Source organism: Oncorhynchus tshawytscha, linkage group LG22 (genome assembly GCF_018296145.1).
Source record: "Oncorhynchus tshawytscha isolate Ot180627B linkage group LG22, Otsh_v2.0, whole genome shotgun sequence".
NCBI classification, from domain to species: domain Eukaryota; kingdom Metazoa; phylum Chordata; class Actinopteri; order Salmoniformes; family Salmonidae; genus Oncorhynchus; species Oncorhynchus tshawytscha.
In genome coordinates, this window is record NC_056450.1 from 23,286,176 (window position 1) to 23,309,531 (window position 23,356).

Sequence of the window (23,356 nt, forward strand, 5' to 3'; positions counted from 1 at the left end):
AATGTGGCTTGGCACCTAAAAACCCTCACAAACTTTTACAGATGCACAATTGAGAGCATCCTGTCAGGCTGTATCATCGTTTGGTATGGTAACTGCACCACCTGCAACCGCAGGGCTTGAAATCACTGGCCACTTTTATAATGGAACACTAGTCACTTTAATAATGTTGACATATTATTGCATTATTAATCTCATCTGTTTATCTTGTTTTCTATTCTACTGTATTTAGTCTATGCCTCTCCAACATTGCTCATCCTAATATTTATATATTCCTTAATTCAATTATTTTACTTTTAGGTTGTGTGTATTGTGTGTATTGTTGTGAATTGTTAGATATTACTGCACTGTCGGAGCTAGAAACACAAGCATTTCGCTACACCCGCAATAACATCTGCTAAACATGTGTATGTGACAAATAACATTTGATGTGATTAATTTGAGATAGAATCCTACCACACTGGCTCAGACTCTCGTCGGATGTGGCAGGATTTGCAGGCTATTACAGATTACAAAGGGAAACCCAGCTGTGAGTTGTCCAGTGACGCAAACCTCCCAGATGAGCTGATTGCCTTCTATTCTCGCTTCGAGGCAAACAACACTGAACCCGGCATGAGAGCCCCTGCTGTCCCGTATGACTGTGATCTCGCTCTCCGTGTCCAACGTGAGTAACAGGTTAACACTTGCATACTAGAGCGTGTTCTCAGAGCATGCGTAGACCAGCTGGCAAGTGTCTTCATTTTCAACATCTCCTTGTCCCCGTCTGTAATCCCAACATGTTTCAAACAGACCACCTGTTTCTAAGAACCCAAAGGTTGCCTGCCTAAATGACCATCGCCCTGTAGCACTCACATCTGTAACCATGAAATTCTTTGAAAGCCTGGTCATGGCACATATCAACACATCCCAGACACCTTGGACCCACTCCAATTCCCATGCCGCCCCAACAGATCCACAGATGACACAATCTCTATTGAACTCCACACTGCTCTCTCCCACCTGGACAAGAGGAATACCTATGTGAGAATGCTGTTCATTGACTACAGGTCAGCGTTCAATGCCATAGTCCCTCCAAGCTAATCACCCAGCTCTGGACCCTGGGACTGAACACTTCCCTCTGCAACTGGATCCTGGACTTTCTGATGGGCCAGCCCTCAGGTGGTGAGGGTAGGTAACAACACATCTGCCACACTGACCCTCAACATAGTGCCCCTTCAGGCATTTAGCATGGGCCCACCACATGCGCTGCTGCGACAGCTCAGTCTATTATCTATCTTATTGCCAAGTCAGTTTACCCCTAGCTATATGTACATAGCTACATCAATTACCTCATACCCCAGCAAGTCGACTTGGTATGGTACTCCCTATATTTAGCCATGTTATTTTTACTTGTTATTGTTATTCACTGTGTATTTATTCCTCATTTCACTATTTCTATTTTTATTTTATCTTTGTATCTTTATCTTGAACTCTGCATTGTTGGAAAAGGATCCGTAAGTAAGCATTTCACTGTTAGATTACACCTACTGTTTACAAAGCGTGTGAAAAATACAATTTGATTTGACAATTTTTCTTAATTTTTTACTCTGCATCGTTGCGAAAGGGCTCATAAGTAAGCGTTTCACAGTAAAATTTCACAGCAGAAATGTCAGGTTGAAAATGATTGTGGATACGGCAACAGTTATTAGGGATAACAGTAGATGTTTCTGTTGACATGATTTTTAAATGCTGCTTAATCCTATAGTTAGATTGTCTGAGCATGATAGAGAAAGTTTGAAGAGGGATGGAGTTTTTGGGGAGGGTTTGATAGAAGTTAATGGGATTCGTTTTTTCTTAGTACAGAATTAGGCAAACCATGATTGATCGCACACTCCAGCGCAATAGGTGGCGGCATACACCTTAAACGTTTGTTTGTGGAACGCCATTATACCAAAGAAGAAGATGTGTGACTTTGGAACAGCAACGTGCTCGATACTCCATTCCAAACACTTTAAAAAACATGTTATACCTCAATCTGGCATTAGATATCGGTTACCCGGGGACAATCACAGGTAATGAAGAAAAACAAATTCCTCGACTTGTAAAGCCAATTCCACATCATCTGCGGTGGTGAAACGTGGTGCCACTAAAAACAAGTGGGGGATCGAGTCTAGCTAACGTTAATTATTTTTGTTTTTGATATATGGTGTCATCACACTAATTAAGATCTTGAATACATCGTGACCTCCGAGGTTGTTTTCAAAAGACTGTCAAGGCCTTGAATATTCATTCAGTTTCGGCTCCGGGGGTGCCCTGTTGAGACTTGGAAGTGAATTTGTGAAGAAACCTGATTGGCGACATGCCAAGGAGTAAAAAAGGGAAACGTAGTTCAAACAAGGGTAAGTTGGCTAACTGCTGTCTTATTTGTTAACATATGTGTAGCAAAGGGCTAATATATATTATTTGCCTCACAATCTAAGCTGGCATAAATGCTGTGCAACTGCCTGAATTTATCGGTTCCATATGGAACAAAGTTGCTACACTATAGTAGTTAGCTACTTTCTCATAGAATGACCATTATTTGTAGCAATGCATTGACAAACTGGTGTTTGATAATAGCTAGCTATCTAACACCTTATATAACTGCTATAACACACTATATATCTGTACAGTATGCAGTGTTTTGTTTGCATTCTGAGCTAGACCATTTGTTTATCTTGCTCAGTGCGTTAGCTAGCAAGCTAGATTGATTTGCAAGCAATTTTGCCTTAGCTAGCTAACTTTGCTTGTTATAATTGACCACTTGATCATTTTATTTCATCATTATTTATGCAGTTAAGTCGATTGAGGACACATTCTTATTTACAGTGACCTGTCAAACATCAATAAACAACAATTGCAGTATACATAACTATCTAAATACACATCAATTACACAATACATGAAAAGCAAACACATTCAAAGTGACATTGCCACATAGCTCTAACATAGTAGCTTGTGCACTGGGAGTATTCCTAGCAAGGCTGGTGTTGGTCTGAAAAAGAGACCTAATGGCATGCGCCTGTGATTTGTGGTGGGGAGTTGATTCTTTGCCCTTTGACCCGAGCTTCGATTCCTACTACCACTAAGATTCAGTATTTTGCAATGGAGGAGATGAGTAGTTGAAAGAGCAAGAAAAGGCAGGGTCACTGGTAGGCAGGTGGGCCACCAGGCAGTACAGTCACAACCATGTATTGGTAAACAAAAGATGTAGGCCTATATCACAATACTGTATCTCTGTTTCTTGGCTTGCAATGGCTCATATAAATTCACTAAATTAGAGGCTGTCAATGAGTAGGCTGACATCAATGTGCTGGAGCTCAGGGTGGTTCGCCTGGCTCTTCAACAGTTCCAGCCCTATCTGGTAGGACAACATTTCCTGATCCAATGGCTTGGGAGCTCTTGCCGTGGGCCCAGTCCCGCCGGATGGGGGCCTGGAGTCTACACCACGGGTTGGCAACCTTTTTTTTGTTGAGTGGCAATTTACAATTTATCCTACCATTTCTAACGATCTGCGTGCCAGTTATGATGTTCATATGTGCATTACAGCTAATTGTGTATTGAATGTTTAATTGCCCACAAACAGAAGAATTACATAACTGAACGAAACATATCAAGCACTCGTAAGTAGACTCACCTCTTTATTTAAAAATAACTTAATACTCTCGTAGCCTATAGCTGTCTTTGTTAGTCAAGTTGCAGCACTCCTGGGCTACAGCACACCAAGATGGTAAAACACAGTACCGCAGGCGAAGTGTTGCCAACATCTGTTAACTTAGAGGCGCTGTCCATTAGCACCACGGAGCTCCACTATAGGCCGAGCTACATCAGATGAGCGATGCCACACCAAGGCGCTGTCCATTAGCACCACTATAGGCCGAGCTATATCAGATGAGCAATGCCACACCAAGGCGCTGTCCATTAGCACCACGGAGCTCCACTATAGGCCGAGCTACATCAGATGAGCGATGCCACACCAAGGCGCTGTCCATTAGCACCACGGAGCTCCACTATAGGCCGAGCTACATCAGATGAGCGATGCCATACCAAGGCGCTGTCCATTAGCACCAAGGGCTCCACTATAGGCCGAGCTACATCAGATGAGCGATGCCACACCAAGGCGCTGTCCATTATCACCACGGAGCTCCACTATAGGCCAAGCTACATCAGATGAGCGATGCCACACCAAGGCCGCTGTCCATTAGCACCAGGAGCTCCACTATAGGCCGAGCTACATCAGATGAGCGATGCCACACCAAGGCCGCTGTCCATTAGCACCAAGGAGCTCCACTATAGGCCGAGCTACATCAGATGAGCGATGCCACACCAAGGCGCTGTCCATTAGCACCAAGGAGCTCCACTATAGGCCGAGCTACATCAGATGAGCGATGCCACACCAAGGCGCTGTCCATTAGCACCAGGAGCTCCACTATAGGCCGAGCTACATCAGATGAGCGATGCCACACCAAGGCGCTGTCCATTAGCACCATGGAGCTCCACTATAGGCCGAGCTACATCAGATGAGCGATGCCACACCAAGGCCGCTGTCCATTAGCACCAAGGAGCTCCACTATAGGCCGAGCTACATCAGATGAGCGATGCCACACCAAGGCCGCTGTCCATTAGCACCATGGAGCTCCACTATAGGCCGAGCTACATCAGATGAGCGATGCCACACCAAGGCCGCTGTCCATTAGCACCATGGAGCTCCACTATAGGCCGAGCTACATCAGATGAGCGATGCCACACCAAGGCGCTGTCCATTAGCACCAAGGAGCTCCACTATAGGCCGAGCTACATCAGATGAGCGATGCCACACCAAGGCGCTGTCCATTAGCACCAAGGAGCTCCACTATAGGCCGAGCTACATCAGATGAGCGATGCCACACCAAGGCCGCTGTCCATTAGCACCAAGGAGCTCCACTATAGGCCGAGCTACATCAGATGAGCGATGCCACACCAAGGCGCTGTCCATTAGCACCAAGGAGCTCCACTATAGGCCGAGCTACATCAGATGAGCGATGCCACACCAAGGCGCTGTCCATTAGCACCAAGGAGCTCCACTATAGGCCGAGCTACATCAGATGAGCGATGCCACACCAAGGCGCTGTCCATTAGCACCAAGGAGCTCCACTATAGGCCAAGCTACATCAGATGAGCGATGCCACACCAAGGCGCTGTCCATTAGCACCAAGGAGCTCCACTATAGGCCGAGCTACATCAGATGAGCAATGCCACACCAAGGCGCTGTCCATTAGCACCACGGAGCTCCACTATAGGCCGAGCTACATCAGATGAGCGATGCCACACCAAGGCGCTGTCCATTAGCACCACGGAGCTCCACTATAGGCCGAGCTACATCAGATGAGCGATGCCACACCAAGGCGCTGTCCATTAGCACCAAGGAGCTCCACTATAGGCCGAGCTACATCAGATGAGCGATGCCACACCAAGGCGCTGTCCATTAGCACCAAGGAGCTCCACTATAGGCCAAGCTACATCAGATGAGCGATGCCACACCAAGGCCGCTGTCCATTAGCACCAAGGAGCTCCACTATAGGCCGAGCTACATCAGATGAGCGATGCCACACCAAGGCCGCTGTCTTCGCTCCTTTTTAAAACGCATCTAGAGATCTTTGTATTCTACTTCCTGATTTTTGCCATTGTTTTGTCGGGTTTGTAAGTTTTTCCTTTTATGCTTCTTATTCCATTGCGTTATGTGTATTTGTCTGACATGCAGTTGTGGTTAGCAGATTTAAAGCCATGGTCATTTTAATTTTGAAGTGTGCTTTTGAAGTGTGCTTTATTGTGACTTGATGGCCTGTGTTAGTGGTTTTATGTATATTTTGTAAAGCTGTCTAAATGTTGGTTTTATTTATGTTTTTGAATGATGGACAATATTCGTTTGAGTTTTATCAAGATAGAATCCAGATTTCATTGTGATGAGACACTTCACTGTTTTCAATTGCATTCATCAGACATTTTGATTGTTTATATGGAAATGTTGTTAGAACACTTGGAAATATGATTTATACATCTTTGTTAATAATAAATCATGTGTTTTAAATTGCTCCTCCATTCATTTTTGTGTAAGTCACATTTCAATATAGGCTACAGAACTACAAAGGCCAAATAATATGTGATTAAAAAAACTAACATTTATTGAAAAATACAAGGTTCAATTAAAAAGACAGACGACTGTTAGGCCTAACAACAACCCTAAACATAACAATGTGTTATCATGTCCATAACTACTGCTGAGAATCGTAGCCTACTCAGTCTCTTGTCTCCCCCGTCTTATTCCAAATCCCCTGCAACACACACTCTCACATGACTAATTGCTGAAATTTACTGGCATGAACATTACAAGGTTATATAATTTTGTATTGAAAATCACATCTTACCGATCACATCTTACCGATTTTTAAAGCGATCCTTGTCCCTGCTTTGCATTGCTGAGCCACGTAATATCTGGGCTATATTTGGAGACTGAGCTGCACACAAGCCTCTGAGTGGTCAGCCGGCAGCGTGAGGGGCTCAGTATTGACTTAATGTGTGAAAAGTTTGCATAGATACTTGGATTTGAATGCTGAAAGCATTGCACATATGCAACCTTCTTCAGACTGTCATTTCACTGGCAGGCTCTCCCAACATTGGATAATGGATGCCCCTTGATTGCTCTGTCCCTTCCTGTTCTTTGCGCAGCTCCATGAATTTTGATGACCAAAGGGAGGATGCCTTGAGCTCGATCAGCTGCATTTCAACGTCCTCGGTTCCCATCCAGTGAAACACAGACCGATCCAAGTCTGTCTGGCTTGATAAAAAATAAAACATTGGGCCATGTTGCTTGAAGTCTTTAAATCTGACAGAGAACTCTGACTTTAGCTCCCCCATGTACACTCCGATGGCGTCAGTACTGACTATTGCGTTGACAGCCCTTTGAGTTGCTTGAAGTAGCGGAACGTTCCACTTTGAATATCCCGCTAGTAAACTTCTTCTAGCTTGGCAACGAATGCCTTCCATGCATGGAACACATCCAGCACTGTTTGGCCTGAATCCTGCAGGCGCAGGTTGAGCTCATTGAGGTAACCTGTTACGTCAGTGTGACACATCAGTTTTACAAGCCAATCCTCAAGCTCTGGGTAGTTTTGGCCCTTTTCAGCCAGAACGGCTTTAACCTTATCCAAACACTCCACAAACTGTTCTAGAAACTTCCCTCCACTGACACTGCAGTGAAGAGGCAAGTCTTGGTGGATTTGTTCAATCTCTTGCAACAGTGACCAAAACTGGCTGTGTCAGAGACAAGTGAGCAACAAGGAAATTCACAATTTGAACTACAGAAGCTATCACAGTACCTAAAATCGGAATTTGAAATCTTGGAACAGATTCTCTTGGGGAATGACAGTGTAATTTAACCACAGGGTGGCCAATCTTCAATCAGCTTTGTGAATTATTTGTTTCCCTACCATTAGTGGGGGCACCGTCAGTTGTAATAGCGAATGTTTTTAATATCGACACCACTCTCCTCAAAAGGATCTGTGAAGGCTTTTGCTACATCTTCCCCTTTAGTGTTACTATGCATGGGTTTTGGACAAAGCAGCTCCTCACCTACCTGCTCTGAGTCACAGTATCTGACAACTGCTATACGTGGAATGTCATTCACTGGTGCGCAATGTCTAATATTAAAGAAGTCTCTGGGTATTGCTCAGAGACTTATGATAAGCTGGAGACCACACTGTCTACCAAGAGTTCTCATCTATATTATTTGTAGCTGTCTATTTACCACCACAAACCGATGCTGGCACTAAGGCCTCACTCAACCAGCTGCATAAGGCCAAAAGCAAACAAGAAAATGCTCATCCAGAAGCAGCGCTCCTAGTGGCCTACTGACAATACTGTGTAACTCTGGTAGTGCAACATCTGAAAAATAGTGTGTACCGGGGTTCGATCAGTCGGCGAAAGTCAACATCATCCACGACAGAGAACGGTTGATTTGTCAAGGGCAATGAATTCCATTATCTTGTCATTAATGTATTTCTCTTTTGAGTTGTCTCGCTGAAATGTTCAAACTTTTTCAAATGACTGCCCGACTTGAACTTGTTTAGTTGTTGGAAGTGTGCTCTAAGTATTTTTCTGCTTTTGTTCTGTGTAGCGCTGTATTTTTCGTGGAGTCATTACGTCATCTACCTACATTTATATAGGTATGCACGTCATCTACCTACGGTTTATATAGGTATGCACGTCATCTACCTACGGTTTATATAGGTATGCACGTCATCTACCTACGGTTTATATAGGTATGCACGTCATCTACCTACGGTTTATATAGGTATGCACGTCATCTACCTACGGTTTATATAGGTATGCACGTCATCTACCTACGGTTTATATAGGTATGCACGTCATCTACCTACGGTTTATATAGGTATGCACGTCATCTACCTACGGTTTATATAGGTATGCACGTCATCTACCGATGTCCGACAAACAACAGTTTTACAACAGAGCGCAAACAGCCCGGCCCTTTAGTTAAACAAATCCATATTCCTTTGTCCAAGAGGCAAAAGATGAGCGGACATCTGCTTTATCTTTCTTTGCTGATGACATTTTGCGCCCTTAACTTTTTACATTTCAAAAGAAAAGAAAGCTTGCTAGCTGCTAGCCATGTGAAAACAAATCATCTTCAGTGCCGCCTTGGTTTTGAATTTGGAGTAGAGTGGAGGCGGGTTGTCTTGCGCTGAACTAATAATGATTTTCCTGCAAAATCATGAAAGCCCATTGGCTAATCAGGTTGGACATACCTTGGGAACTACAATATTGCCTTAAACTGTTGGAATTTGGATCTGCACCGCCTCCATCTTCGGGCTTGGCCTCTGAGGCGTTAGTGGACCTGTCTAGGCCTTTAGGACAATGTGGTGAACACAGTGCGGAGCGCCATGGTTTCTTCCACCAACGCGTCATATCAAATGTGGTGGGGCATATTCTGTACCTGGTGTGAGAGCCATATGTGCAAATGGTTTTAGTCACTGCTCAATGCGGGCCGAGCGACATTCCACATTGAGAGTATAGCCGTTATCTCGGCATGCCATGACGAAGTTCATTGCTTTCCAAATTTATGGAGCTCGAAGTCTGTGTCCCGCAATGGCCCACTCGGTGCCAAACTGGAACGTTAACGTGGTGCTGTAAGTGCTTGCTGAGCCCCTAGAGTCGAGGACTTTGAAGCATCTATCGATGAAGGTGGCATTCCTGTTGGCTATTACCTCAACTAAGAGGGTGAGCGAACGTCATGCTTTTTCAGTGTGCGCTGAATGTGTTTACGAATGGGTCCAGACGAGGAGTGTCACCCTTCGTCTTAACCTCTCATTCTTGCCGAAGGTCCTGTTTGACAGATGTGAATTGACCCTTACGTTTGTCCGCATCTGCTCCTCCTTCGGATGAGCTGGGTGTTATTCCCCCCCTCCCATGTGTGCTGTGCCCAGTCAGGGCCTTAGACACTTACATTACACAGACGCTGGCAATACGACAGTCTATCGATACAAAGACTCGCATTACTACAGCATATCGGCTGTAGGTATATGTTTCTGCGTGTGTTTCTGCGTCCATATGACCGATTCTGTTGGACCAAACCTCAAATGCAAATAGCGAGTTGGAACTGCATTCTGTCAGAGAGGAAGAAGTGATCTTCCGTCTTTGTTGTGAGTGGCAGGGCGAGGGCCTTGGTGTGTGCGACTGGGAAGTTGCACAGAAGGAGTGAAAGAGACGAGACCAAAAAGACAAATGCTCATATAAACAAACAAATTAAACCTTGATTCTTGCAGGACTGGCATTTGGAACATTGCGTTCAAACAAAGTAGAATTGATTTGATCTATCGCCCAGCCCTAGTCCCTAGTCCCTAGGCTGGCAGGGAGCTCCGCCCACGGTCAATTGTGGTCTGATGTGGGAAGTGCACATAACGTGAGGACCCAACACGTCTCCCGACGATAATGGACTCAGACTAGGGGTCAGATTACTGAATGCTCAAACTCCTTTTTGTCACATGTACAGGTGTCCAAATGTCAGCATAGTGGTAGAAACGGTAAAATGACATATTCTAATGAATGTTTGCTCAACTGGAATACTTTAGCTAGCTATCTCCAAGTAAAATCCATGTTTATAACAACCACTGAGTAATCTATATTAGATATCTCCATGTGACCAGTAGTAAATATGGTAGAATTCATCTTATTGCTGTTCAATTGATGAGAATGATCAAACAGGACAGGTTGCATAGAGAAGGTCTGAACAGGCTTCCAGAGAAGTGTCTGGGGAAAGCAAGAGCTGCATTGCTGAGAGCAACATGAAGAAGGACAGGAGGATTACTGTCTAATAGTCTCTTCCTCCATCCATGGCCAACCTTTCATCCCTTCTCCCTGCACCTGAACCCCTTAACAGGCTGTCACAGACAGGGGTTTATACAGTTGTATCTGTTGGCCAAGGGCCCCGTCTCTCAAAGGTAACACAGCAGGACTCTAACCCCTGGCCTGCTTCAAATCGTATTCATCGTTCATGTAACCTGGACCCACGTACTGGACCTTAACCCACGTACTGGACCTGGACCCACGTGTCCCTACATCACCTGGACTAATTGGACACCCATGGCCATCTGTCAACTATTCCCACTTGACCATCACATCCCAGTACTTCTCCACCCACTTGTCTAACTCATCTTTACCGTTCGTCATTGTTACAGTTCATATGATATTGCATGGCTCATGACTTTACAGCTGTAGTAGCTAGGTTTGAATATTCCAAACGATGTCCTCGGGAGTTCATTGCCATATGTTTTACCCAGCCTCATGTCACTCCGGCTGGTCCCAGGGTTCCCAGCCTTCTCTCTCCCCCTCTGTCCTACTAACACTGTATCCACATCTTGGATACCCCCAGCTCCACCGTCCCCTCTGCACATATTGGCCAACTCACTGACCTAACTCCTCTCATAGAGGCTTCATTTAGAATGCTGCATAAACCATGGCATTACCATTCGTCAGCTTTCCCATCTCTTACACCCTGTGTTTGTTTTTTCTTGTCTGTGGTTTCGACCTTAGGCAGCAGAGAAGTTGCTTATGTTTTGAAAAGCTCAGTTAAAGACCCAATTGGCCAAGACTAAGTTTTGAGACTTGTGGGGACAGGAAGCCCCTTCATCTCACTGGCTGTGTCTGGAAAAGAAAAGCCCTGTCACACTCTCAAGCACCTCCCCTTGGTATGACTGAGGTGCAGACACTTGTGGAAAGCTTGAGTGATTGCCATAGGCTGACACGTGCGTAGTGTTGGCTGTGAACACTCTGCCTGGGGTCCAAGGTTGAGTATCAGTAAGTCACGTGACTGATAAGGGCTCACTCGGTACAGTATGATCACTAGAGACAGAAGGTGACTTGTGGGAATGAATTACAGTACGAGTCAAAGGTTTGGACACCTACTCATTAAAGGGCTTTTCTTTATTTGTACTATTTTCTACATTGTAGAATAATAGCGGAGACATCAAAACTATAAAATAAAACACGTGGAGTAACCAAAAAAGTTAAACAAATCAAAATATATTTTATATTTGAGGTTCTTCAAAGTAGCCACCCTTTGCCTTGATGACACTAAATGAATGGACATGCTTCCTGGAGGCCATTGTTGATACAGTACTTTTGGTCATGCAGTGTATTCTAGGACGTCACAGTAAATGACAATGTGGAGCCTGGGCAGGCTTCCCCCAGCCCTAGAGCCATTCAACAAGGAGGTGATTTTACAGCTTGATTCCCTGCATCAGGTCTGTCATCCCGGTGAACTTTCCCCCAGTAAAGCTCTCTGCTGAGGCTGAGCTGGCTGATTTTTGGGGTTCAACCTGGGGATCCAACTTCACTGATAAACTAAGAAAGGTCTGTCTTGAAGGATGAATTCCTTTGAGCCTAGGTATGCTAGGTCTTGATCACTGGAGTAAGGCAGTGTGGCCATGTGTGACTATATCCTCACTGTCTCTGCCATCTGTCAGGATAGGGCCACAGTCTGGTAGCTGTACTAGGGGCAGTGCCAGTCAGTTGGCTCGGCTGTGTCTAAGGGATTAACACTTCAGGCAGCGGCCGCCCGCAACCAGCCTTCCCAGTATAGCTGCATGTGACGTGCCTGTGTGTGTCAGCACCGGGGAGAGAATAGACTTTGGTCTCTACAAGGGTCCTGGGATGTCATTACCGACAGCTGAGTGAGCCACTGACAGAGACAACGTTCACCTCAAACTCACACTCCTATCTCTCTGCATCTCTTTCCCTTTCTCTTGCTCTCACCTACTATCCTCCACTCTCCTTGTTCTTTCTATCCTCCGTTCTCTCTCATAGGGGGGAGGAATGGGGTGAAGGGTGGGTCTGGTGCCAGTGATGATGACCTGGCGTCTGATGTGCTCAGTCACTACAGCAGTGCCAGCGAGAACGCCTCGGTGCTGGACGACAGCCCAGGTGGGTACACACACACACACACACACGCTAAGTCAACATTAATGTGCTCTCACACTACTAAACACAGGTGCATCATCCAAAGAAGTGCAGTTGATATAAGCTCTTTGTTTTGGTGCTTACCTGTCGTTTCCTCTGTGTCCACCACAGGAGCAGGTGAGCCACTAGATGAACAGACTGCCCAGGAGGAGACCGAGGACAAGCTGAAACAATGCATAGACAACCTGATGGACAAGAGGTGGGTCTCGCAGGATTTAAAATGTTTTTACAGAGGGACTTACTGTACACCTAACTTCCCAGAACTGAAGCCACCAACATTGCTAGTACTTGGGTAAATGGACATGAGGAACATAAGATCAGCTTCAACATAATGGTGTAGTGTAAGAGGTGTCCTCTCATAACTACAGCGTTAGGCAGAGCTGTGTGGAGACATACTGACGTGCCCCTTCCTCCTGTCCCTCGCAGTGCAAAGACACGCCTGGCAGCCCTGGAGTCTCTGAGAGGGGCCTTCTCATCCAGGCTGCTCTGTGACTTCCTGACAGAGAGACGCCTCACCATCAGCGACTGCCTGGAGAGAAGCCTGCGCAAGGGTGAGACTGACACCGTGCGACTGTCTGTGATGATGGTGGAGGGAGGAAGCTAGAGGCTGAATTTACCTACTCAAACGCAGGTTACTTTAGGTGGTGCTAGGCCAAGGAGATGAATTCGACCCGCACGCACTTTTTGGTCTACCATGCTTTTATTTGGCTGGAAAATGAACATTGCTGAACCAGTGGATCGTCTTCAAGGATACCTGAATTTAGTCTCTATGAATTGAGTTTTTCTTGACAAAGTCCTGCAATAGCCTGACTTCTCTTGTTGACCTTAAGGATTGTAAAAGGTTTCTTACCCTCCACCCTTTTTTCTCCCTCTGTTTCTGTCCATTCTCTCCATTCTCCTCTCAGGTGGTGGAGAGGAGCAGGCAGCAGCAGCCACAGTGTGTGCCCAGCTGTGTGTGCAGCTGGGTGGGGGGGACGAGAGCGAGGAGGGCTTCAAGATCCTTCGACCCGTCCTCAGCGCCATCGTGATTGACGGCTGTGCCAGTGTGGCCGCCCGCCAGAGCGTGAGTGTCACCATTGGCCTTCACCACAGTCCTGTTGTCGACTGCAGTTTTCCACTGAAAGTGCATGTATTCTTATAAGCCCACTCAGAGTTGAAGTGTTCCATCTTTGTTTTCCCTGTCAGTGTGCCAGTGCTCTGGGTATGTGCTGCTATGTTTCTGCTGCGGAAGATGGAGAGGTGAGAATCTCTAGAAATCCTTTTCATTCTATTTCTCTGTAGCTGGAATAGAAACGTAATATGGCAAATCACATACTTAATTTAATGTTTCTCCTTCACTGTCTGTCTTAATCGCTCTCTCTCGCTCTGGCAGGACTTGGTCAAATCCATGAGTCACCTGGAAAGTGTGTTCACCACGTCGTACCCCAACTTTGAGGGCACCCTGCCCACCCCCAAGGCCGGTACCCCTGGGCTCCACAGCGCCGCCCTGCACGCTTGGGCTCTACTTGTCACCCTCTGCCCCGCCTCCCGCCTCACTGTGCTGTTAGACATGTGAGGGAAACACACAGAACAGGGCAGCGTCTTAAACACCATTCCCCATGTACTACAGTGGTGCAGTACATTTGGACAAATTAGTGGAATAAATGGGGAATAGGCTGCTATTTCACATACAGATAGGATCTTGCCAATGAGGGGAAAAACAGCAAGATGGCACCTTCAATAAAAAGTTAATTTAACCTGTTGGTTTGCTCATCTCACTTCCTCTTTCTCCTATTGTGCTCAGACATCTACTCAAGCTACAGGCCTGCCTGGAGAGCAGCGATGTGAACTACAGGATTGCTGTGGGAGAAACCATCGCCCTGCTGGTTGAACTGGGAAGAGATATAGACAGGGTATGTTCTGCCTCGTGACCAACCAGGGGCTGTAGGTTTAGCCTTTTAGATCACAATGAATACGATTAGACATTGAGGACCTGATCCTAGATCAGCAGTCTTATTCTGAGACACTTTGTGAATACAGTCCCTGGTCTTATTCACACAGGCTCAAACACAATATGGAGCCAATGTAGATCCCATGGAGAGGAAGTGAGGAAATATCCCTCCTTATCCTTGTGTTTTTCTCTGTAGGAATTTGAAGACAGCGACATGCTGTGTGAGTGTCTGAAAGGTCTGGCCACTGACGGGAACAAACACCGTGCCAAGAACGACAGGAGGAAACAGCGCTCCATATTTAGAGAGGTGCTGCACTACATAGAGGTGAGGAACCACCCGTCCCTCCACATACACTTCTAACGGTGCGTAATGGGTTTAAAATTCACCCCAGACCAGTCTCTCTAACTGGAGACCATAGGTCAGTGTGAGAAATAAATAATTCTATATATAGTTGATTTTAATATGGAAATATTCTCTCCCCCTCCTGTGCAGAATGAGGACTTCACAGAAGAGAAGATCCGCTTTGGTGTGGAGGGCATCTACATCGACAGCTGGATGCGCAGGAGGGTCTACGATGCCTTCAAAGAGGTGCTGGAGTCTGGAGTGAGACACCACCTTCAGGTTAGGACAAATTCTAGGTCTAGAAGTGTTTGTGAGGTAAGTATACTTTTTTACAGCAGAGATATCTGGTATCTCTGCAACCAACAATGTTCTAATCAAATGTCTCAAAGGGTTTTGATGCTTGTATGCCTATGCTTTCTCATGTATCATTTAGCAATTGCTAATAGTCAGCTTGTCATTCTATGATATTTAAGGGTGTGCCTGGTCTTGTCTATGTAGTTTAATCCGTTGCTGAGGGATATCTTTGGCCTGGGACCCCCTCTGATTCTGGACTCCTCCATCAAAGCCAGCAAGATCTCCCGTTTCGAGAAGGTGACCCCACGTCCTATGAACTTTAAAATGTCTGTAAACCCACCAGCAGATTACCACTGCCCTGAAACCATAACCACTGCCCTGAAACCATAACCACTGCCCTGAAACCATAACCACTGCCCTGAAACCATAACCACTGCCCTGAAACCATAACCACTGCCCTGAAACCATAACCACTGCCCTGAAACCATAACCACTGCCCTGAAACCATAACCACTGCCCTGAAACCATAACCACTGCCCTAACACCAGAAAATACTGTTCAACAACCACACACATATCATGTGAGATCTCCATTGTCTAATGAAATATATGTCGGTTAAACAAAATGTAGCTGCCCATTAGCTTCTTTAGCAGGTACTATGACATGTTATGGGTTTGCCTAGTCTTCACAGGACCCAATAGAAACCTGCCCTCCATATTGGTATTCTTCATTTTGAACCTGTTGATTTATTTCCCTCACAGCATCTGTTCAACTCAGCGGCCTTCAAAGCCAGGACTAAACTAAGGAACAAAGTGAGGGACAAGAGAGCAGATGTGATGTGAGGAATGAAAGAGAGGATTGGAGGAGAGGAATTGATGGAACGTGCCTTGGCCCCATAGGATGGAGACCCTGAGGAGAAGAATACTGGGGTATATTTATTGAAGCGAAATGTTTGTAACGTTGCAGATAGAAATGTAATAGAGCTGACATGATTTCCTTTTCCAAATGACAAATAATCCTATTTGTTCTACACAGTACATTTCTATAGGAATGTTCGGTAACGTTACACCCTCTTGAATAGGCCCCTTGCCCAAACTCATCTCACAGGACACAATGGCTGCTGCCAAACCAGGGACTTTGCAGACAATGCAAACGCGTGTGCGTGCATGTTTTAACACTACATAATAAAATCATGACACCTACGGGACGCCTGAAAATCAAACAGAAAGGTGGTTTATTGTATCTTTTTATTAATATTTTCGGAAGAATATCTTAACCATTTCTGGTCATGTACAGTATTTTATTTTCTAATTTATTGAAAGTGGGAGAACAGTACATTGATTTTTAAAAGAAGTTCTGTTTACAGACTTCAGATATGGGAAGAGGACAAGGAATGTAAGTTTGGGTGTTTTCATGTATATTTTTATGCTGATTGGTTGTGCATATAATCTATACATGTAAACTGAACAAAAATATAAATGCAACATGTCATGTTGGTCCTGTGTTTCATGAGCTGAAATAAAAGATCCTAGAAAGGGCTTATTTCTCTAATTTTGTGCACAATTTTTTTTACATCTGTTAGTGAGCATTTCTCCTTTGCCAAGATAAGGTGGATGGATTATCTAAAAACTGATTACAGCATGATCATTAAACAGGTGCACCTTGTGCTAGGGACAATAAAAGGCCACTCTAAAATGCGGAGGTTTGTCACACAACAATGTCACAGATGTCAAGTTTTGAGGGAGTGTGCAATATCCACCAGAGCTGTTGCCAGAAAATTTTCATTTCTCTACCATAAACTACCTCCAATGTCGATTTGGAGGATTTGGCAGTACGTCCAACCGCAGACCACGTGTAACCATGCCAGCCCAGGAACTCCACATCCGGCTTCACCTGCGGGATCGTCTGAGACCAGCCACCTGGACAGGTGATGAAACTGTGGGTTTGCAAAACCGAAGAATTTCTGCTCAAACTTTCAGGAACTGTCTTGGAATCTCATCTGCATGCTTGTCATCCTCACCAGGGTCTTGACCTGACTGCATTTCAGCATTGTAACCAACTTCAGTAGGCAAATGCTCACCTCCGATGGCCACTGGCACGCTGGAGAGGTTTGCTCTTCACGGGTCAATCCTGGTTTCAACTGTACTGGGCAGATGGCAGACAGCGTGTATGGCCTTGTGTGGGCGAGTGGTTTGCTCATGTCAACGTTATGAACAGAGTACCCTATGGTGGCGTTGGGGTTATGGTATGGGCAGGCATAAGCTACGGACAACAAACACAATTGCATTTTATTGATGGCAATTTGAATGCACACAGATACCGTGACGAGATCCTGAGGCCCGTTGTCACACCATTCATCTGCCTCCATCACATGTTTCAGCATGATAATGCAAAGTCCCATGTCTCAAGGATCTGTACACAATTTATGGAAGATGAAAATGTCCTAGTTCTTCCACGGCCTGCATACTCACCAGACATGTCACCCATTGAGCATGTTTGGGATGCTCTGGCTCGACATATACAACAGCGTGTTCCAGTTCCCTCCAATATCCAGCAACTTCACACAGCCATTGAAGAGGAGTGGGACAACATTCCACAGGCCACAATCAATAGCCTGATCAACTCTTTGAAGGAGACGTCATGCTGGATGAGGCAAATGGGGGTCACACCAGATACTTTTATTTCTTATTTTCTGAACCAAGCCCCTACTTAAAAGAAGAAAGGTATCTGTGACAAACAGATGCTTTTCTGTATTACCAGTCATGTGAAATCCATAGATCAGGGCCTAAGGAATTTATTTACATTGACTGGTTTCCTTAAATGAACTGATACTCTGTAAAATCTTTGAAATTGTTCTATGTTGGGTTTATATTTTTGTTCATTGTCTATACAAATACATATGTATTCTAGGAGTGGACTCCAACAACAAAGTGCCATGTAACTGATCATGTTGTTTTCCAAGATAGCCATGTATTTTGATGAACAATGCAATGTGACCCAAAGGACGAGGCAAATAAATTGATTATGGATAAATGTAATAACACAGTAAGGCTGTTGTATCTATGTAATCATTCATTATTTTCTCTGTGTTTATGTTAAATGTCAATGTTTGCATTGTAATGCACAGATCAAAGGCAAGGGATGAAAAGTAACAATTTATGGATCGCTGCGGCACACGGTATTAATATATCTAGTTGGATTTGATAGGGAAGGATAGCGTTTTCATTTTGTGAATCCACACTGGACAACAAATCAGTGACTGCAAGGTCATGTGTTGCTGCTGCCCCCTTGCGTTTGGTCTCCATCACCCCTGTTCTGCTAAATCTCATTCTCCACAAAATGGTATCATCTGCCGTGTCAACATGGAGCCCCTGGTAAAAGATGAGAAATTATTATTGCATTTTTTTTTGCAGATTTAGAAGTAATAATTTCAAACAAAATTTGACCATTTTGTTCCATCTTTATTAATATTAAAGTCAGCTCTAAACGTTATACATTTAAGCAGATAATTCATGTTCGTTGCATGCCCGAGTTGCTTCATATCACCTGTGCTCAAACGAATCGATAAATGTGGTTAGTGCATGCAGTGTAAAGTGTTTCCAAATACAGTCGACAGTCACAGGTCTCTGTTAACTAACTCTACTGCACCTCCCACCTAGGCACGAATGGAACCCGATGCTGTCATTACTTTGTACAAGGAATATAGTGGGTATCCCATTCCTATTATGCCTTCGTGACTGCGACTGAACCAGAAGGATGCTGCATTACTAGTTTTTAATTTGTCGACAGGTGAGCTCACACACACACTGATTTAAACCATACAGAAGCCAAATGCGCACAAGCTGGTGTGTAAAAAGTTTTTTTTGTGCATATGCTCTTTGCTTTAAAATGTACCTTTTAAAAAAAAAAAAATACATCTTTCAAACTTCTCCACAAACTGCACTCAGAGTGGAGCCAAAGTGAGACAGTCAGTGGAAACGGACTGCACAATACCCAGCAGTGGACACTGATTCAAGAAGAGGACAGTAAAGATCTTACCACCAAACCCCTGCAGTCTCTTACACCATGAGTAAGTAGCAGACAGACGAACAGACAAGCCCCCACCTCACACTTTCCTGGTGCTGTCATGCCTTTGGATGATGTTACATAGTATGTGTGTAAAAATCCTTTAAAGTACTACTTAAGTAGTTTTTTGGGGGTATACGTACTTTAGTTTACTATTGATATTTTTGACAAATTTTACTTACCTACATTCCTAAAGAAAATAATATACTTTTTACTCCATACACCCAAAAGTACTTGTTACATCTTGACAGGAAAATGGTCCATTTCACGCAGTTATCAAGAGAACATCCATGTTCATCCCTACTGCATCTGATCTGGCGGACACACTAAACATGTTTTGTTTGTAAATGTCAGTGTTGTAGTGTGCCTGGCCCTGGCTATCTGTAAATCAAATAAAAAATTAATTGTGCTATCTGGTTTGCATAATGTAAGGCATTTGATACTTAAGTACATTTTAGCAATTCCAGCAATCAGGGTGGGACAATCATTTCTAGAGGTAAGGAAGGAGTGGTCTAGCCTCGTGCGAACCATCCTGATAGCCGTGTAGCGAAACAGAATGTAAGCTTGTGAGATCAGGATGGTTCGTACGCGGCTTGGAGTGTCCTGGGTGCGTCAGTCACATTTTTGTCTCAATTCATTCACCCACCCTGATACAATACGTAAAGGTTTGCTTCTACTTTTATATCGTCTGTTCGTTTTCAGATATGGAGCAGCTATGGCATGAGAAAAATTATCAATCTCACTGATCTCAACAAACATGGGAGAGCGTATGAGGATGGTAAGGCCTTGAGTGATTTGAATGACTACCCCACAGAGTGCATAGAACCTTGGGGTGATCCTGGACAACACCCTGTTGTTCTCTGCAAACATCAAAGCAGTGACTCGATCCTGCAGGTTTGTGCTCTGCAACATCCATAGAGTACGACCCTTCCTCACACAGGAAGCGGTGCAGGTCCTAATCCAGGAACATGTCATCTCCTGTCTGGACTTCTGCAACTCGCTGTTGGCTGGGCTCCCTGCTTGAGCCATCAAACCCCTGCAACTTATCCAGAATGCTGCAGCCTGCCTGGTCGAAGCTTGCATCCACTCCAAGACCATGGTGCTTACCTACGGAGCAGCAAGAGGAACGACCCCTCCCTACCTTCAGGGTATGCTCAAACCCTACACCACAAACCAAGCTCTGTTCTGCCACCTCAAATCAAAATCCTATCAAATTGTATTGGTCATACATATGGTTAGCAGATGTTATTGCGAGTGTAGGGAAATGCTTATGCTTCTAGATCCAAAAGTTCAGCAGTATCTAATGCAGTGGAAGTCGGAAGTTTACATACACTTAGGTTGGAGTCATTAAAACTCATTTTTCAACCACTCCACAAATTTCTTGTTAACAAACTATAGTTTTGGCAAGTCGGTTAGGACATCTACTTTGTTCATGACATAAGTCATTTTCCCAACAATTGCTTACAGACAGATTAATTCACTATCACAATTCCAGTGGGTCGGAAGTTTACATACACTAAGTTGACTGTATCTTTAAACAGCTTGGAGAATTCCAGAAAATTATGTCATGGCTTTATAAGCTCGGATAGGGTAATTGACATAATTTGAGTCAATTGGAGGTGTTGGAGGAAACAGGTCTGATACTCCTTCCATTTCAATATTATCGCTTGCACAGTGCTCCTTGGGATGTTTAAAGCTTGGGAAATCTTTTTGTATCCAAGTCCGGCTTTAAACTTCTTCACAACAGTATCTTGGACCTGCCTGGTGTGTTCCTTGTTCTTCATGATGCTCTCTGCGCTTTTAAAGGACCTCTGAGACTATCACAGTGCAGGTGCATTTATACGGAGACTTGATTACACACAGGTGGATTGTATTTATCATCATTAGTCATTTAGGTCAACATTGGATCATTCAGAGATCCTCACTGAACTTCTGGAGAGAGTTTGCTGCACTGAAAGTAAAGGGGCTGAATAATTTTGCACGCCCAATTTTTCAGTTTTTGATTTGTTAAAAAAGTTCGAAATATCCAATAAATGTCATTCCACTTCATGATTGTGTCCCACTTGTTGTTGATTCTTCACAAAAAAATACAGTTTTATATCTTTATGTTTGAAGCCTGAAATGTGGCAAAAGGTCGCAAAGTTCAAGGGGGCCGAATACTTTCGCAAGGCACTGTATCTATATCCACAGTAAAACTAATCCTATATCGACATAACCTGAAAGGCCGCTCAGCAAGGAAGAAGCCACTGCTCCAAAACCACCATAAAAATTCCAGACTACGGTTTGCAACTGCACATGGGGACCAAGATCGTACTCTTTGGAGAAATGTCCTATGGTCTGATGAAACAAAAATAGAACTGTGTGTCCATAATGACCATCATTATGTTTGGAGGAAAAAGGGGGAGGCTTGCAAGCCGTAGAACATCATCCTAACCGTGAAGCTCGGGGGTGGCAGCATCATGTTGTGGGGGTGCTTTGCTGCAGGAGGGACTGGTGCACTTCACAAAATAGATGGCATCATGAGGGAGGAAATTATGTGGATATATTGAAGCAACATCTTAAGACATCAGTCAGGAAGTTAAAGCTTGGTTGCAAATGGGTCTTCCAAATGGACAATGACCCAAAGCATACTTCCAAAGTTGTGGCAAAATGGCTTAAGGACAACAAAGTCAAGGTATTGGAGTGGCCATCACAAAGCCCTGACTTCAATCCTATTGAAAATTTGTGGGCAGAACTGAAAAGGCGTGTGTGAGCAAGGAGGCCTACAAACCTGACTCAGTTACACCAGCTCTGTCAGGAGGAATGGGACAAAATTCACCCAAGTTATTGTGGGAAGCTTGTGGAATGCTACATGAAATGTTAGACCCAATTTAAAGGCAATGCTACCAAATACTAATTGAGTGTATGTAAACTTCTGACCCACTGGGAATGTGATGAAAGAAATAAAAGCTGAAATAAATCATTCTCTCTACTATTATTCTGATATTGCATTTAAAATACAGTGGTGATCCTAACTAATCTAAGACAGTGAATTTTTATTAAATGTCAGGAATTGTGAAACAGTTTAAATTTAAATTATTTGGCTAACGTGTATGTAAACTTCCAACTTCCAACAACTGAAGGTAATATCTAACAATCCCATAGCAAAACCTAATACACACAATCTAGTAAAGGAATGGGATAAGAATATATCAAATATATGGATGGGCAGTGACAGAGCGGCTAAGATGCAGTAGATACTATAGAATAGATAGTGTAGGATACAGTATATACATATGAGAGGAGTAAACATTATTACAGTGGCATCATTAAAGTGACGAGTGTTCCATTTATTAAAGTGGCCAATGATATCAAGTCCGTAGGTAGGCAGCCGTCTCGCTGTGCTAGTGATGGCTGATTAACAATCTGATGGCTAGGTCAGCAGTCTCTTATCTTCTGAAGCACCTGAAACCCTACGTCTTAAAGTATCTTAAATAATACACCTCCTCACCTTGACCCTCCAGACCCCTGTCAAGCCCCCAGTCCTTAGCATGACCTCCAGACCCCTGTCCAGCCCCTATCCCAGACCCTCAATTAAGGAGAAGTAGCCGGGATGGTCTGGACTACAGTGGGGAGTGCTGGTCTTCAGTAGCGCCCGGAGGAACTGGAGGGTAAATGCACAGACACACGAACACTCTCACATTTGGAAAGACTGGCCCATTCCCTCTTTGTTCTCTCTGTGCTCCATTGTTGTAATTCTCTCTCTTTGCAGCAATTTGACCATAAAGGCTTAATTCACACTGTCTCCTCTGAACAGTTGATGTTGAGATGTGTCTGTTACTTGAACTCTGAAGCATTTATTTGGGCTGCAATCTGAGTTGCAGTTAAATCTAATGAACTAGGGGCCTCCCGGGTGGCGCAGTGGTTAAGGGCGTGCCACCAGAGACCCTGGGTTCGCGCCCAGGCTCTGTCGTAACCGGCCACGACCGGGAGGTCCGTGGGGCGACGCACAATTGTCCTAGCGTCGCCCGGGTTAGGGAGGGTTTGGCCGGTAGGGATATCCTTGTCTCATCGCGCACTAGCGACTCCTGTGGCGGGCCGGGCACAGTGCACGCTAACCAAGGTTGCCAGGTGAACAGTGTTTCCTCCGACACATTGGTGCGGCTGGCTTCCGGGTTGGATGCGCGCTGCGTTAAGAAGCAGTGCGGCTTGGTTGGGTT

The 23,356-nt window shown here is 44.6% G+C and overlaps 1 protein-coding gene and 1 long non-coding RNA gene across 2 annotated transcripts; both read left to right on the forward strand.

Annotated features, from left to right (window-relative positions):
* Nucleotides 1-1,906: 1,906 nt before the first annotated feature.
* On the forward strand, nt 1,907-16,643 carry ifrd2 (interferon-related developmental regulator 2). Its single transcript, XM_024384731.2, has 12 exons — nt 1,907-2,375; nt 12,373-12,489; nt 12,637-12,724; nt 12,952-13,076; nt 13,431-13,588; nt 13,711-13,764; nt 13,898-14,076; nt 14,309-14,417; nt 14,652-14,780; nt 14,949-15,077; nt 15,297-15,389; nt 15,854-16,643. The coding sequence occupies exons 1-12, from the start codon at nt 2,336-2,338 to the stop codon at nt 15,932-15,934; spliced, it is 1,302 nt and encodes a 433-aa protein (XP_024240499.1). The 5' UTR covers nt 1,907-2,335; the 3' UTR covers nt 15,935-16,643.
* Nucleotides 16,644-17,603: 960 nt separating this feature from the next.
* On the forward strand, nt 17,604-22,981 carry LOC121840450. Its single transcript, XR_006079639.1, has 4 exons — nt 17,604-18,881; nt 19,040-19,161; nt 19,860-20,305; nt 22,661-22,981. It is a non-coding gene; the product is annotated as an uncharacterized LOC121840450 (long non-coding RNA).
* The last annotated feature ends 375 nt before the right edge of the window (nt 22,982-23,356 follow it).